At 45.7% G+C, this 17,496-nt stretch overlaps 1 protein-coding gene across 3 annotated transcripts in view; it reads left to right on the forward strand.

Annotated features, from left to right (window-relative positions):
- Positions 1-17,496, forward strand: part of CAPN15 (calpain 15) — a 292,664-nt gene that overhangs the window by 176,395 nt on the left and 98,773 nt on the right. For all 3 annotated transcript variants that reach the window (XM_069210362.1, XM_069210360.1, XM_069210361.1), the window contains exon 3: positions 15,964-16,172. In XM_069210362.1, the coding sequence (XP_069066463.1) occupies positions 15,964-16,172 (209 nt within the window). The remainder of the gene's footprint in view (positions 1-15,963; positions 16,173-17,496) is intronic.

The following is a 17,496-nucleotide window of genomic DNA, read 5'->3' on the forward strand; positions in this document are numbered from 1 at the left end:
TTTTTTTACTTTTAGTCTTGCTTGTTTTTTTAAGATAAGGGCACGGCAGCTTCCCCATCAATGAAGTTTCACAAAAACCATGACGATACAAAAGAAGTATTGACAAAGCCAAAAGACTGGCAGCCAATGCCAGGCTTATTGGCTTTGCCAGGGCTTGCCATGTATGATTCAGAAGGACAAAACTCGAACAGTAGATATTTATAAGTGTTCACTTCTTAAGCAAGCTACCTAGCAATTGTTTTATCTTGAAACCAATTTTTCATGGGCTATATGGCCTCCTGAAACCGATTCACATCAGACATTTCCTAAAATATGTTTGTGAAGGATACATCTAACTGCAGATTGCTCACCTTTTGAACATTCCCTGGCAAAAGCCTAGATCCTGAACTTATTGAAAGCATTTGCTCTTGCGTACCCACAGGTGAACCCCTCAGACTCTGATGCAACATCGCTTTGCCTCCAGAAGTGACGACACAGAGCTGTATGTAGTGCCAGCCCTGCCTAATGACTTTATTTATTTTCCTCTCCCAACTTTGTCGTTTTTCACCAACACCAAAATTGCACTCTTCAGCAAAGGCTGTGTGCTAGGGATATGTTCCCATAAAGAGATTTCAGACTTCAAACCAGGCTGTGACTGCTGGAAGCAGATGTTAGTCATGTATCCAAAGAATGTCAGCTTGATGGGTCTGTAGTCAGGGAATATCTTGAAGTGATGCGACAAATGCCCCCTGAGGCACCCAAAGATGATCAGGCAGTGTCAGGTGAAACTGCACTGCTGAACACAGAAAGTGAGGTAGGGGACAGGAAACCTGCTTCAAGTTGCAGGCCTGCACCATGTCCAGTCACACTCCAGGCTGCGTCTTCTAGTAAGCTGAAGCTGATGTTAAGTGATAAGTTGCACTTCAGTGTGCGAAAAATCCAGTTTCCTGTCCTGTTACTCATTCACTCTATGCTTGTCTTTGACTATATATAGTGCTCCACTGCCTTTTCACTAGGTTTGCGCTATAATACAGGAAACCCCAGCAGGGCTCAATGCCATCTCGCCATCCCCTGGGAAGAAGAAGCGCAGCTGGCACTTCAAGGACCTGATTACGTTTCGATCGTCCAGCTCTAAGCTTGCACTGCAACTGGTCTCACAATGCCCAAGTTACCAGTCCTGTTGTCAACCATGCAGGAGAGATTGCCCTTTAACTAACTCTTCAGGGTGATGCCGACTCCATTTAGGGTACCTTCAGTCCACACATAGCTGAAAATATCTCCAGTTGGACTTCCTCCAGTGGGGCAGACCCAGCTCCAACTGACCCTGTTGGCCCTCTGCCGGTCTCTCTGCCAGCATCACCCCAAGCTCCCTCTCCTGAGCTGGAGGCCTTGCCAGTTCACAGGCACCAGCCCAACTCAAGTGGCACCCTCATTGAATCCAGCTCAGATGCCTGTTTCTGATCTAGAGACGCCCTGTGCCTGTTCCAAGCCAGTGTCTCACTGTGAAATTACCAAGATGCAGTCCTTGACCTCAACCCTCCTCCCCCACCCTGCACACACACACACTTGGATAATCCTCAGTATTATCAGTGGCTAGAAGCTTTGTCAAACGGGATTCTGATGCCAGTCAAGTGCGCCAAAATGTTCAGCATGGTGAAGATGACAATTAAGAGGCAAACAAAATTGCTTCTTCTTCATTAGACTGAGCTGGCTTATATTTAGATCTGCAGAATGCCCAAAACCTGTATACTTCTTTGGAGACACAGTTTGGCCTACAACTATCTACCATAGAGACTAAGGCAGACCTACAGAGATGTTGCTGCCTTAGCCTGCTGTTTAGAAGCCCCAGTACTGCTTTTAAAGAAGGCCTTTGATGGTGACTTGGGTGAAGCCATGTTCAACTCCCCCAGTAAATTTGCCCTGTAGCTAGGTATTCATTTCCTGTCCATTATGCTCTGGCCTTTTTGACTCAGCACCAGACTCATGAGAGCCTGGTGGTCAAGCTTCTACTAGCATGGTAAATTCCAATGCATTCCATACCATACCCCTAAGTAGAAACGTATTAATGTAATCGGAAAAAGGTTCTTCTGTTAGCTTGACTATGAGATTCCTGAATGTCCTCTGCCTGTTGGGATGTTACAAGCATGCACTTTGGGATATGACCATTGAAATTTTGCCAGCCATCCCATAAGAATTCGGGAATGCCTTCGCTCATACAATCCAAGACTAACAGGACGCAGAAAGGGTGGTCTTGGGGATGTCGGACTGTGTGGTTCGCACAATGGGCACAGTGTGTCGTGATCAGCTATCATGCCTTTATGTATGCCATAGGGTTTGTGATGTGCAGGCATCTCGTATGGCTATGCCGTTTTATGGTTGCATGCTGTGGGTGAGAAGGGAGATTTTGTGCTGGAACATTTTTAAGACAGGCTTGCTACTGCACTGTCTTTAGGTTTGCTCTCTCCTTTCAGCCAGTTCCCTCAATAGTTCAGTAAATGCAGAGCATATTCTTGAGGCCTTGCCTACCACCAAAGTCCCAGTGCTCACAGCCCTTTCAATAACTAATACAGCTATATAGTGGTTTTGGAGAGAGTGTGGTGGTGGCAGAGGCCGTGTACACCACTAGGTGCAGCAGCCTTCTTTTGTCTCCCCCCCCAAAGCCACAGTTGCTACCAAGCCACTGTGATCCTCTCCTCCAGTGTATGTATGCAACAGTTAGGAAACAGAATTATTGTTTTTCCAGCCCTTCTGGCACACTATAACTTTAGACCATTGGGTGCTGCTGATAGTTCAACAAGGTTACACCCTCCCCTTTGCACCCACTCCCTCTCCTATTCCTGCTGTTTTTGTTAAGACTTCAGCGGATTATGGTCCAGTCCGTGTACAGAAAGTTCAGTTGCTACTGGACAGTGGGGCCATTGAGATGGTTCCAGAGGTGAAGAGTGGGTGGAGTGGGGGAGCTACTCCTGTTAACTTCTAATTCTGAACATCTTCCTACAGAAGACCACGTTCAAGATATTAACAGATGTTTAAAAAGGTGTGACGGTGTGGCAAATTATCTTTACAGGTCGTAAATCCATGTTTTCTGGCTGCTGAAGGCAGGCTTGCGGCAGTCAGTAGTGGACCACCTACAGACAGCTGTCATCCCTGGACTTTCCATAAGCAAAGCTTTGGGCCGGCAGTCCTAGACCTGGTGAAATCCAAAGCCTTTCCATCCGAACCTGGGACATTTCAGGTTATGAGCCCAATGCTATGGTCTCAATCCTGGTTTCCACCACCAACAGTTTTGAGGCTTGTTACTCTCCTTGTCTCATGCACTCTGCTGGTCCCATGCTCCCATTGGCACACTAGAGCATTGCAGTGGAACCTTTGCCTGCAGTGAGCTCAGAACTGGGGCTGTCTTACAGGCACAATCTGCATTTTGAAGGCAACACCTGTGGTGGCTTTTGGGCACCAACCTATCTGGCTGCAAGGAGAAGCAAGTTCAGGTCTTGAAAGACCATACAACCTCCATGTGGTACTACAGCAAGCAAGGTGACGTAAGGTTACCGATCCTCTGCCAGGGGGTATTACATCTCTTGAAATGTCTGGACTTTCATTGGAACTGCTTAACCGCCAATTATTTGGTGGGATCACTTAATGCCCGGGCCGATGAGATCAGCAAATGTCAGCTAGCAGATAACAAGTAGCATCTTTAACCAGAGGTGACTCAAGGCATCTTCACCTAGTGTGGCGACTCTTGGTCATATCTTTTGACCACTGCAGAGAATGCTCAGTGTCACTAATTTCACGTGCTGGAGATTAGATCAAGAGGTTTCCAGGGATACGCATTCCACTTGCAGTGGGACTCAGCACTTCTGTACAACTTCCCACTTTTTGCTCTGTTGGCTGAATTCTGAAGAAGTCCTGGAGGAACAGGGCACAGATCATCATGATAGCTGTGGTTTGGGCCAGGAGAGTGTGGTACCTCGATCTGTTGAGTCTGAGCTTTCCCTCCTGATGCAGATACCTTCTCTCAAAGCAACAGCGCTGTCTCCTGCACCCAAAACTCAGCAACCTACAACACCATGTGTGGAGATTGAGCAGCACCACCTTAGCAGATTTCATTCAACTACTGAAAAAGAGAAATTAATCCTTGTAGCTAAGGAGCCATCTACCACATTACCATCTATTCTGGTTGTTTAATTAATTTTGTAGCCTGGTGTGCAGACCAGCAACCTGACTCGCTGCTTGCCAATCTGTTGAATGTTTTGTTATTTGTTCTGTCTCTGTCCTAGAAAGGCTTTACTGTAGACACTAATTAAAATAATTTGTTGCTTCTTTTGGCCGTTCCACATTTGCCTGATCAACTTTTGTAATTCAAGTCACCAGTGTGTTACATTTTTTTAAACGATTTTGAAGGGCCTCTTAGACATGTTTCCCCCAGCACGCTCAAATATGACTCGATTGGGACCTTTATTTGGTCCTTATGTTTTTAATGTGTCTGCATTCCAAAACATGCACAATTGTCGCAGAGATTACTGAACATCAAGATCATATTTCTCATTATGGTTAATTCAGCAAGATGCAGGCGCTGTCAGTGCAACTGCATCATAACACCTTTTTCATGGATAAATTGATATGGCAAATATGTGCTTCCCTTTTGCTGAAAATGGTATTTATTGCCTTTTCATGTGGGACAACCCAACACTTTCCCTGCTTTTTTCACTCCACCTTACCCATCTAAAGAGGAGGAGACGATAAAACTAGTTTTAAGTTTTAATATGAACACATGAAAATGCACTGAGTGGGTGATCAACTTCCTAACTGCTTTGTGGTGCTAAGAAGGGAAAGTTGGGCCAGAAATGAACTTTTGTTCTGTGTGCAAAGACATACTATGCCTTGGCCAAAAAGGTGCCTCGAAAGGGCGTTCTATCCCACTCCACAAGAGGCAAGGCCGCCACACCCTTGTTGGTGCAAGATGTTGCGGTGTTGAACATCAGCCAGGATGCCACATGGATTTCCACACACATTTTAAACAGGCATAACTGTCACAACAATCAGTTCCTCAGGGACTGCAATTTTGCCTGCTTGCTCTTGCAGGACTTGGTATAAGTCCACTGCTCAAACCTTCCACCTTTTGAGAGGTACTGCTTTGGTATCTGTTCAGAAAGGTGAGGAATCTACTGTTAAAAGTATCCATCAGAAAAACATGTTGCTTACCTTCAGTACGCCTTCCTGGTGGATAATCTAACTGTAGATTCTGGGTTTGCAATGTCTTGCATCGGGGTTTTCTTCCTTGCCTTCTTTCCTTTCTTCCTGTCCTTTCCTCTTCACGTAGCCTATGCCTTCTTCATGCTGATCTGGGGAGTGCTGTGTTTCGACAAATTGCTGGGATGGTGCAACAGAGTGTGACGTCTGTCTGCTGCCTCACTTGGAATATTCGCGGGCTGAATGATGGGCGCAAGATGAGGTTGATATCCACCTACATGCAGCGGCATGTAATAGATATTTGTATGCTAAAGGAGACTCATTTGGTGGAAGCCACGAAACACCGAGTGAAAGCTGGTTGGATTGGTGAGTGGCATGCTGCGATGTATTCAAGACATGTACGGGCCGTGGTGATCTTGATCCGGAAGGGTCTGCAGTGGCGTACTGAAAAGGTGCTTGTGGATCCGAATGGTTATTATGTTATGATGAGAGGCACGCTGTTGGATAGACCTTGTAGGTTGGTTTCGATTTATGGACCAAACACAGATGATCCTGAATTATTTGGGGAGGTGTGGTGGTTGATCTGCTCACTGGGATCCGGGTTCCTGCTGTGGGGAGGGGGGGGGGGGTGGGGGGGGGGAATTACAACGTGGTTTTGGACTTTGTGGCGGACCGTGAGAACCTGGCTAGACCACAGCATGTGGGTGCGGCTAAGACCCTGTCTCTTGTAATGGCTGAAGGTGCTCTGGTTGACCTATGGAGAGGTAGGCATGGAACTGCCAGGGAGGGTACCTGTGTCAACTATGTGCACGGAAGCTCGGAAGCTGGCCCCGTATTGACAGATGGCTCGGTGCCAGAGATGTAGAGCTCTGGACGCAATCAAGTTGAGCATAAGGCCCGTACCTTGTCGGATCATTCGCCAGTCCTGCAGGAGCTGCTTGTCCCTGAAGGCCCCGGCCGCGCCTTCATGTGGAAGCTGCCTCCTGGTGCCCTTAGGGATCAGGTTTTTAGAGACGAGATCTGGGATGCTATTGTCCATTACTTGGCTGAGAATCAGAGCTCCGTGTCTTCTGCGGGCACTGTTTGGGAGGCCTTCAAGGTAGTAATTTGCGGGCTCTGTATCTCAAAACAGCACGGTGTGCTGAAGTTGCTACGGCGGGACTTGGCTGAACAGGAGAGTCAGCTTGCGAATCTTGAGAGACAATTGGTTTCTGATTGGTCTTGTGACCTCCTAGCTGACCCGAGGGCAAAGATGACACAGTTTGAGGAGGCCGCCCTTCGTGAGGTTCGCTTCCTAGGGAAAGACGCTACGGCGAGGAGATATGGTGAGGGTAAGAGGGCTGGCCGAACGCTATCAGCAATGCTCTGTAAGCGGTGGGCAAATGATTACACTGTAGAGCTGACTGATTTGTCTGGCGTGAGTCGTACCGGCACTGAGGAGATTATGCGAGTCCTTACTGATTTCTTGTCCGATCTATATGCAAAGCGACAGGGTCCTGGTGCTGCAGCCGTCTCTGACTACTTTGAGGATATCAGCCTGCTGTGGTTTGAGAATTCACACAGGCAGTACCTGTGTGCTCCTTTTTCGGTGGATGATGTTATACAGGCGATACATAGTCTGCCTGTCGATAAGGCCCCTGGGCTGGATGGCTAGACGCCGTCATTTTATAAGGAATACGCTGATATATTGGCACCACACCTCTTGGAGGTATGTGCGGAAGCTCTTGAGGGCGGGGTTCTCCCAGCCTTGTTGCGGGAGGCTCTCATTCTGACCATTTTGAAGCCCGGGAAGGATCAGTGCTGTTGTGATTCATATCGGTCCCTCTCATTAATAAATGTAGATAATAGGATTCTGGTGAAGCTTATTGCGGCCAGACTGCAGCCTCTGCTTCCTTCCTTGGTGCTACCTAATCAGTCCGGATTCGTGCTGGGCGCTCCACTTTGTATAACCTCCGCACTTATTTTGCAATATCTAGCATGATCGATCCTGATGATTGTGCGGCGGCGATGTTGCTGGATGCCACCAAGACCTTTGACTCCCTTGCGTGGCCGTATATGTTTGCTGTGTTGGCTCGGGTGGGGTTGAGTGGCAGGTTTAGCCAACTGATTTGCCTTCTGTATGTGCGGCCTTCCACTCATTTGAGAGTCAGTGGGACTATTTCTGCCCCTTTTTCGATTGAGAGAGGTACTTGTCAGGGTTGCCCCCTCTCTCTGATGCTTTTCGTGGTGGCGATGGAACTGCTTGCGGCACGTCTGAGACAGCACCATAATCACAGGGGATTGGCATTCCAACAGCGTCCAATTCTGATTTCTATGTATGCAGATGATGTTGCCCTGTACGTTCGCTATCCACAACTCCACTTAGACACTCTGCTAGATGAGAGAGTTTGCTTTGGGCACATTTCTGGGATTACCATTAATTGGTCGAAGTCGGTGGTGTTGCCTTTGTCCGAGGCTATGGTGCCGTGCCCCTCTAGATACCCCCTTGAATGGGCTGACAGGTTGGCCTGCTCCGGATCCAGAACTTTATTATCATTGTGCACAGGCTCATTTTGCACACTTCTGGCTGCACCCTACACGCTACCTGCCACATGTGGCGCCTGAGTGTGAACCGGTATGGCAGGACAGGCTGTTGCAGGTGCTCGGTGGCCCGACCAGGCCCGACCGTGTGGGGTCGACACAGTGACCTGTATGGCGATGTCCTGGACTGCGCTGCTGTGCGAGAGCCCTTTGCACCTTCGATGCCACTGTGTGATGCCGCGGCGCTGTCGGAGGATTCCAGAATCGTGAGTTTCTTCGAGAGTCCAATTTGCTTACCTTTGGATCTTGGTTTCTGGATGGGAGGTTTATCTCCTTGAAGGCTGCCCTTGGTGACATGCATGACTCAGCGCTGCACAGATTATTCTTTTTCATAATCCGCGCCTTGCTCCGCGCTCGTTATTCCTGCTTTCAATCAATCAATTAATTTCTTAAGCGCACTACTCACCTGTTAAGGTCTCAAGGCGCTGGGGGGGTGTTGCCGGTTACTGCTCAAAAAGCCATGTTTTAAGGTGCTTTCTGAAGGTTAGGAGGTCCTGGGTCTTGCGTAGGTTGGTGGGGAGGGTGTTTCAGGTCTTGGCGGCGAGGTGGGAGAAGGATCTGCCGCCGGAGGTGGTGCGTTGGAATGCGGGGGACTGTAGCGAGGGCGGCGGAGCGGAGCTGTCGAGTTGGTATGTGGAAGTTTATCTGTTCGTTGAGGAAGGCCAGTCCAGTGTCGTGGAGGGCTTTGTGACCGTGGACGAGGACTTTGAAAATTATCCTTTTGTTAATGGGCAGCCAGTGTAGCGATCTGAGGTGGGTAGATATGTGTTTGTGGCGAGGGAGGTTGAGGATGAGACGTGCGGCTGCGTTCTGAATTCGCTGGAGTTTTCTTTGAAACTTGGCTGTGGTCCCTGCGTAGAGGGCATTGCCGTAGTCCAGTCTGCTGCTGATGAGGGCGTGGGTGACTGTTCTTCTTGTTTCTAATGGAATCCATTTGAAAGTCTTGCGTAGCATGCAAAGGGTGTTGAAGCAGGAGGATGATATGGTGTTGATTTGCTGGGTCATGGAGAGAGATGAGTCTAGAACGATGCCAAGGTTGTGTGCGTGCGTGGGTGGGTGTTGGGGTTGGTCTGAGTTGGTGGCCACCAGGAGTCGTTCCATGCTGTCCTGTTGGGGCCGAAGATGATGATCTCTGTTTTGTTTGAGTTTAATTTGAGGTGGCCTGCTGTCATCCATTTGGCGACGTCGAGGAGTCCGGCGTGCAGGTTAATCTGGCAGTGGCTGGGTTCCTGGTGAGGGAGATGATGAGCTGGGTGTTGTCAGCGTAGGAGTCCTGCTGTGCCCCCGATGTGCTGAGCGTTGGAATTGTTCTATCAAACTCGATCTCCGCGCAGGCTTATCACAATCTTTTACGTTTGCATGCAGAATACGGTGTCTGTTACCGGGAGGAAGGCAAAGGCCCACTGGGAGGCGGATATTGATGAGCCCATTCCTGACGAGGTGTGGCATCGCTGCTGCGTGCACATGCAGGAGCTGTCACCTAATTATAGGCTGCGTCTTAAACATTTAAATTTTTTACACCGCTTATACTACACCCCCAGTAGACTGAAAAGTATTGGTCTTAGAACCGATGCGGGCTGCGAAAGGTGTCTGGCTCCTGAGGCTGGCTTCTTGCACCTCGCTGGCGTGGTGCTGTGTGAATACTGGACAGAGGTGTTGCGGGCGATTGAGGAGATGACGGGACTCCTGCTGCTGCACACCCCTAAGCTTGCTCTCTTGGGCTATGTTGAGGGGATTCCCCCTGCGCATCGGAGGCTGGTGGGCCTGTTGCTGCTGCTTGCCAAGCGTAGGCTCGCGATGAGCTGGGGGTGACGGCGAGCCCCGATCCTACTTGGAGACCCGGGTATTGAACGACATGCGGTCGCCCAGTGTTCACCACTGATTATGCAATAGATGCGCTCCCCATCCACGCCCTTTTATCATTGCTTACTGTGGGTAATTTGAAGGCTATTGTGTTTTGTTACCCCCCACCCTTTCTCTCCCCTTTTTTTCCTTTCTTCCTCTGTCTTCTCTTTTTCCTTGCATTTTCTTGCCCACGGCTCTCCGCCTTCTATCTCTTCCTTTATTTCTCATCAATTACATCTGGATGTCTTCATGATGCTGCTCTGTTCATGCATCGCTGAGCGGTGCTATGACGCATCCTCCTTGAGGTATACTCATGTTGACTTCTATGACACCAGTTGTGAACTGTACCTTCTGCTGACTCTTAGCTGTATTGGTTGGTATCGGAGCATTTTTATGTTTGTGTTCTGTTATCTATAACTGCAAAAATAAAAATTATTTAAAAAAAAGAAAACTGTAGATTCCTTACTACCCTCCCTCTTCCTCATTCTATGGAGTGGACGTTTGGGGTCCTTAAATGCCCCCAAGTTAGATTCCACACATCAACCTTCTTTCATTTTGTCACAGTGATCTGCCTCTGAAGGCATGAAAGTGTTCAAAGGTTAAGTGACATTACTGTGCAGGCCCGGCTCCTATATGCCGCTTTCCTCTGTTGCTCCTGGAGGCGGAGTGAGGTCGCCGTTGAGTGCGATGGTGCCTGGTAGCACTTACTATAAAAAAAAGTTAGGGATCCAGTTTGGCACATGGAGACACTCAAAAGGTGAGATGGATCTGCAGTCAGTTACATAATCTACTCGAAATAGCGTAAGGTAAGTAACTCCCTGGGTTTGTTTTCGTCCTTTCTGGTGAAAATGAGTCAAAAGAAGTTCCAAAAAGTTATCTTATGTTTTCCCCCTCACTCCAACCTCCATGGGTCTCATTAGGGATCATATATCCCAAGCTGCTGCTTAGCTCTTTAAAACATTTACAGCGGGCGGTAAACTGTGTTTTTAAGGAGTGAGTATACATTACGAGACGGGCAAGATAATCTCCAAAACGTTGTCCATACTAAGCGTGTGCGAGATAGAAATGTGCCAATATAATTTAATTTTAAAATAGTTTTAAAACTCATCTAAATTGATTAAGAACAATTAAAACACCATCGTGAGATTGTGCAGTTCTGTTGGTGTGCATTATCTGCAGGTATCAGTCAGTCCTTCGCTTACTCGTGTGACTCATATATACTCCTATAACACTCCTACGTTTCCCTAAAAGGGTGAAGTGAGATTATTTAAATTAAACAGGAGCCAAGTGTGTGGCTACAGATTGCAGTCATTTAAAATGTTATTTATTTGCTTGTCAGTCTTGTGTTGACTGTTATTGCAGAAACGCCACGAGTTTCGGAACTGGAATGTCATACCTGTGAAATAAGTTTCATAATTCATGACTATTGGCCATCATTAATTTTGGATTTCATCGATAAAAGCAGTTTTTCTGTTCCATTACTTTTTCAGAATTTGTTTGCTGCTATCTTCAAAATGAATTCGAATATTCAAAAACAACTTCAACAGAATCAATCCTTTGGTTCATTAGCATTTTATCCACGAAAAATGCATACAATTTAAACAGTATCAAAAGTCTGTCATTAACTGTGTATCCAAAAAAGTAGCTGCAGACCCCTTCTCTTCCGCCTAGAAAATCACACCTTCTGACGAACATGAATGGAAACATGAGTTTTTTCCCCCACGTAAAATACATAAAATAAACGACAAAATACTATAGTGCAGTGTTCAAATTGGTGCAATTATGATTCTCTTAAAAACATTTATTCTGTCTATCTGTTAAACGAAGTAAAACATACATTTTTTAACCTACATGTAATACTCCTTTTATTTTAGCCCAGTTATGCAAATTTGCGGTTTTGGTGATTTCTATAAACAACTTGGTGTTGGAGGTTCCTGTTTAATACATCACGGGTACAACTCGATTGTGCAATCACAGCTCAGTCACCGGATATGTCACATGCAGTTTATTTGCTGACGTGCAGTGTTTGATGCAATTTATTTCCGTCCTTGACTGTGGGTAGAGGCGGAGCCTAGAGTGGGTCTGGATGCCCAGACCCACCCTCCCATCGTTCGCAGCAAAAAGCAGCATATTCCGCACGTACACATCTGCATTATATAGTGTATGTCATGCTGGAATTGTATGCGTAAAAGTTATATAATGTACTACTTACTTACTTTTAAGTGGATATTGTGAGTATGGGTTCAGTCAGGGCCGGCTTTTGGGCGGTGCGACCGCAGGGGGCGCTGTGTTTAGCAATAACTTCCGATTTAAAAGCACCTGCTGAAAAGTTCCTTGTGCGTTTAGCCTTCAAGAAAATTAAAATGTCAAGACACCTCTTGTGATTAATGTTTCTGCTAGAGAGAGAGAGAGATGGGAGTTTTGCCTAGTGGCAGCTTTGACTCAACATAAAGTAGCATAGAGGGTTAATATGCCTGCTGCAAAAAACAGAATTATGGGGCATATGTAAGAAAAGTGGCGTTGTACATAGTGCAGCGGCACTTTTCTTGCACCCCTTAGCGCCCCCTAATGCCACTGTGTGTGCGTCATACTTAAAATACGGTGCACCATGGCAGTAGTTAAGGGACTAGTGTCAGAATTTTTTACGTTAGTCTGGCGCTTTGCAGGATTAGCGTAAGCATTTTTTTACACTAATCTTGCAAAGCACCCAAAGGCCCATTATAACCAATGGAAGCCTGCCGGAAAAAAATGACGCAAAGAAATGTGACAGATTTCTTTGTCATTTTTTTTGCACCCCCCCCCCACCAATGGGGGATGCCCCCCTTTGCATATTTTATGCCTGGTTTGACACTAATGTGGCGTTAGAATGGCACTAGGGGCTCTTAAATAGGCCCCTATGGCAGTGCCTAATTTGTACTTGTTGTTTCCGGTGCGGAGCACCGTCACTTATTTTTCTGCCTCAAGCATTTACTGCGAGAAAAAGACACATATGGGAAAGACGGAGGAAGAGAAAAACGAAAAAGTGCCACAATGGGAAAAAGCAGAAATCCGCAAGAGTGAGCTGAAGAGTCAGGAAGTGCCTGTAAATGGATTGAAGAGCCCGAGATGGCTTTAGGATTATGCTGCCTCTGTTTTCCGTGTTCACACATTTAATTGCAGCAGCTACGTGTTGAAGAGGAGGGCTTTGGGCACCGGCACCTTTTTATTTACAAATTAAGCACTGCCCTATAGGACATATTTGAAAAAAGTGGTGCTGCACACAGTGCTGCACCACTTTTCTTGCATCCCCTAACCCCCCCATGCCACCATGTGTGCGTCATATTTAAAATATGGCGCACCATGGCGGTAGTTAGGGGACTAGGGTCAGAATATTTTATGCTAGTCCGGTGCTTTGCAGGATTAGCATAAAAAATGTTGACGCTAATCCTGCAAAGCATCCAGAGGCCCATTGTAACCAAGCAGGTGTTAAAAGTGCCGGGAAAAAAATGACGCAAAGAAATCTGTTAGATTTCTTTCCACCATTTTTTGGCCCCCTAACGGGGGGATGGCCCCTTTGCATACATCATGCCTGGCACAGCCATAATGTAGCACAAAGAGTTACAAAGTGGCGCAATGCATGCACTGCGCCACTTTGTAAATATGACGCAGCATTTTTGGCCTTCTAACGCCACATTAGCATTAAAAAAAAATGACGCTAATGTGGCATTAGAATGGCGCTAGGGGCTCTTAAATATGACCCTGTGGGGCATATTTGAAAAAGTGGCGCTGCACACAGTGCTGCACCAATTTTCTTGCGCCCCTTAGCGCTCCCCTAACGCCACCATGTGTGCGCTGTATTTTAAATACGGCGCAACATGGCAGTAGTTAGGGGACTAGTGTCAGAATTCTTGATGCTAGTTTGACGCTTTGCAGGATTAGCGTAAAAAATGTAGATGCTAATCCTGCAAAGCACCCAGAGGCCCATTTTAACCAACAGAAGCGTCCTTATAACGCCTGCTCTGAGTAGGCGTTAAAAGTGCAGGAAAAAAAGAACGCAAAGAAATCTGTCGGATTTATTCGCACTATTGTTTTGGGTCCGTCCGTCCCCCCCCCCCCCCCCCTCCCCCTACCCCAACGGGGGAATGCCACCTTTGCCCCCCCCTTCCCCAACGGGGGAATGCCACCTTTGCATACATTATGACTGGCGCAGGCATAATGTAGCGCAAAGGGATACAAAGTGGCGCAATACATGCATTGCGCCACTTTGTAAATATTGCACAGGGTTTTTGGCCTTCTAACGCCACATTAGCATAAACAAATTACGCTAATGTGGCGTTAGAATGGCGCTAAGGGCTATTAAATATGACCCTCTATTTTATGTGGCTAGTTGAGTGGATTAGTAAAGCCAGCCTTTACAAGTGCTTTAAAACACATGAATGTATGTGAAAGTGGAGCGATGGAGAGATGGGGGGCATGTTTGCCGGGTGGTAGTGAGTGAAACCGAGGAGGTCATGGGATGGGTGGCGCCACAATAAACTGTCGCACAGGGCGCCACCCGTCCTAAAGCCGGTTTTCCTCTCTGAAGTGCCAGCAACATTGAAACTGAAGCAGTAAGCACTGGTTTTACACATCAGTAATTGGTGATTTTATGTACCTGTGAAATATTAGTGATTTTGTCAAATTAGACTGTACTGTGATAGTGACATGGAATTTAACCTTTGTGCCGTGGTAATATTTGTGTATGCTTATCAGTGCACCACTAGTTCCAAATGTGAGAGACTGAAAAAAATCTCAGTTAAGGTTAATTTGCCTGTAATGGCATAAAGATATTTATAACACAATGTAACTCTTCATTGACATCTCATAATAGCAGTAGTATAAAGGAGGACTGTAATGCAGTCTGTCTGGGCATACCACAGATACCCATTCACTCCCCTACCACACCTGTTACTTCCATATAACCATGAGATCGGAGTGGATCGCCTCAAGTCACAGCCATGTTAGGTAATGGGATAGTGAACCTAAAAGAATAATTGCCAACACAATTAAGAGATCTGAAATAGCTAATCAGTTCTGCAAGTATACTACAAGCTATAAAAATGTGCTTCAGTTTCTCAAACTTTCTAATCCATCAAACTGCCAAGCGCTGTGTCCCATACCACAATAAACGCATATGCATTTCTAAAGCCTGCATAAAGAATGTACCTATACTTAAAAATATTGTTCCACTATCCTTTCTTTTTATTGAATTACCCTTTCGTTCTCTTCCATTCTCTTCATGCCTCCTCTCTTTTGAGTATGCCCTATCCTGTTGTCTGATTGCCGTCTTAATTCTTTATTATTGTATCTCTGGAAATTTCCCACCTTTTATAGATTAGACTTTCTCCTTTTTTTGAAACCATATCCCTGGATCTAACAATACTTACCTTTCCTCTAGCCTAACTATTTATCCCACTAACCATTTCCATGAACCTCACATACGCACCGCAACAATCACACCTATCTACTGTTCATTTAACCTACCACAAAGAAACTGGAGAACATGCATGGCAAGGTTCCTTGAGGGCAAAACATTAACCAATAACTCTTGGATTAACCACTAAACTAAGGTTCTGGAGTAGCATGCTACTCCCCACAAAGCACGTCAACATATGGTCATGGGTAGTAACCAGCAAATAAATGCAATTGCAATACAATCTACTGTTCTTCACTAGAGAGGTTACATATGTGCAGCAAATGTCAACAATGGAAATAAAGAATTAACATGAAAGCAAGTTACAGGTTTATGATTCGAACTAGTAAAAGTGGAACGAAAAGTGTCAATTTATAGGTCAACCTGAAAATAAATTAAAAGCTTTGTTCAAATCTGGAACCTGTAACTACAGTAAGAATACTATTATTGCAATATCTCCAATGTATTTTATGAAACTTATGAAAGGGTGGATTTAAAAACCTTTCGACCTGCTTTTAACTGCTACCTTGTTTACAAGCTAGGACTTCTACATAAGGAGGTGGTTTCCATGCATAGGGGAAGCAGCCTCCTCACATTCATTGTAATGTCAGTGAAAGTTGTAATAGAACACTCCCATTTTTTCCTCTGCGAAGTATGTGTATGCACATTCCATATTAGAAATACTGACTCTTCTCAAACGATACCGAATATGACAGCAATCAAATCATTTGGACTTTTTGAGCTAGTCCCTATAAGAACAAGACCTTGTGTCCTACAGGTCCGTGCCAAGATCCAGGTATAAAGCTTTTTTTGTGGGAGTATTGTGGTCAAGAGAGACTGGCTGTTGTAGTTTATGGTTTTACGTATACAGTTTTGCTCAGCTGTTTAAAGGAGTACACACACATATAACTTGTGCCCATGTCTTTTTCATCTTGCAGAACAAGGTGAACTTTGTGGATGACAGTTTCCCCCCTGGGCCGAAGTCTGTGGGCTTTCCTGATGGGGACAGTGTCCAGCAGCGGGTGAAGCAGTGGTTGCGTCCGCACGAAATCAATGGCAGCACCTCCAAAGATTACAAAGTCAAGTGGTCGGTGTTTCGCACACCGCGGCCCTCTGACATCTTGCAAGGACTGTTGGGGAATTGCTGGTAATGTCTTTGGCATTAACATATGTTAACAAATCAGTTTGTTTTTTGGTTCTCGCTTAGGTCAGTGGAAAAGCTTGTCAGACCACATGGGTAAAGTAACAATGGCAAATAAACTGGGCTAGTGTTGGAATAGTCAACTTTTTTCCTCTACCATTTTGTTAACTCTTGATATGTGTAAGAAGTGTTTGGCTGCTGACCTCAGAAGCACCTTCCTCGTCTTATGCTGTTGTGGAATTTAGAAATGTGAAGGAATTTAGACGTAATAGCTGTGCCAGGATCACAATAACTTTGTGAAGCATGTGATGCATGTTACCTAACGGCTAGAAGCAGCTGGTACAATAATGTTACCACCACTGGAAGCGGGTGCAATTATCTTAATTTTCCTAATACTTGCAAAGATAGGCTTTCTCTAAAGCTCGGTATCAACTCGCATTTTTGTAAAACTGTTAATATTCTTGCCATACGTATGAACCTTAGGTCACAGACACCGCATTCCCTGCATGACGACGTTTGAAATACTCTAAAAATCCATTCTGATGTTGCTTCCCAAATTTCAGTTTTCCTTCTGACTACCTCTAGTTTGTGGGCTGTGAGACCTGGCAAGAAAGAAGAATATGGTCTGGATCATCTAAAAAATATATCTTATCCTGCCAGCATTGCTGTTACGCAGATCCTGAATATCTTCTTTGAGTAAGGAGTAACTTTGCATCAGGTGCAATGTTCTCCAGCCTCAACGCTGCTACAAAGGGCACCAATGTGAAGCTTGAGAGCACAGTCTGTCCAATTTCAACATGTCACTTTTCGAGTTGGCTCTTGAAAAAGAGGCCATATTCTGTTATAGGCATCACTAGGACAACTAGTCCTGGATCCACACCAGCTGAGCTTCTTTAGGATTATAACATGGCAGTTAAAGAGGTGTGTAGAGCTCTTAAGGTTTCTGAGTCCCAATTTTGGTGGGAGTTTGTTTTATTGATTAATTAGATTACGAAGGGGTTTGTTTCATGACACAAACTGCAAGACCAGATCTCTGAGTACTTCATTCAGTCTAGGAATTTTTTCTTGCAGTTGTATTTATTATGATTTGAGTACATAAGGTATCCAAATGCAAAGGAAAAACCTGGAGTTGGTGAGCTGCTAGGCTGGCATCTGGAAACCTAGTATGGCTTTCCAGTTAGCACCATAAGAAAAACGTAATGGTCATTATTCCATTCATCATTAAAACAAGCCCCCACTAAACATTTCAGTAGCATGTTGTCTATAGTGTGTGAAAAGTCATATGCACATTTTCTTCTTTTTTTCATCACTCGGAGCACAATTGTACACA

This window comes from Pleurodeles waltl, chromosome 10 (genome assembly GCF_031143425.1).
Source record: "Pleurodeles waltl isolate 20211129_DDA chromosome 10, aPleWal1.hap1.20221129, whole genome shotgun sequence".
Taxonomy (NCBI): domain Eukaryota; kingdom Metazoa; phylum Chordata; class Amphibia; order Caudata; family Salamandridae; genus Pleurodeles; species Pleurodeles waltl.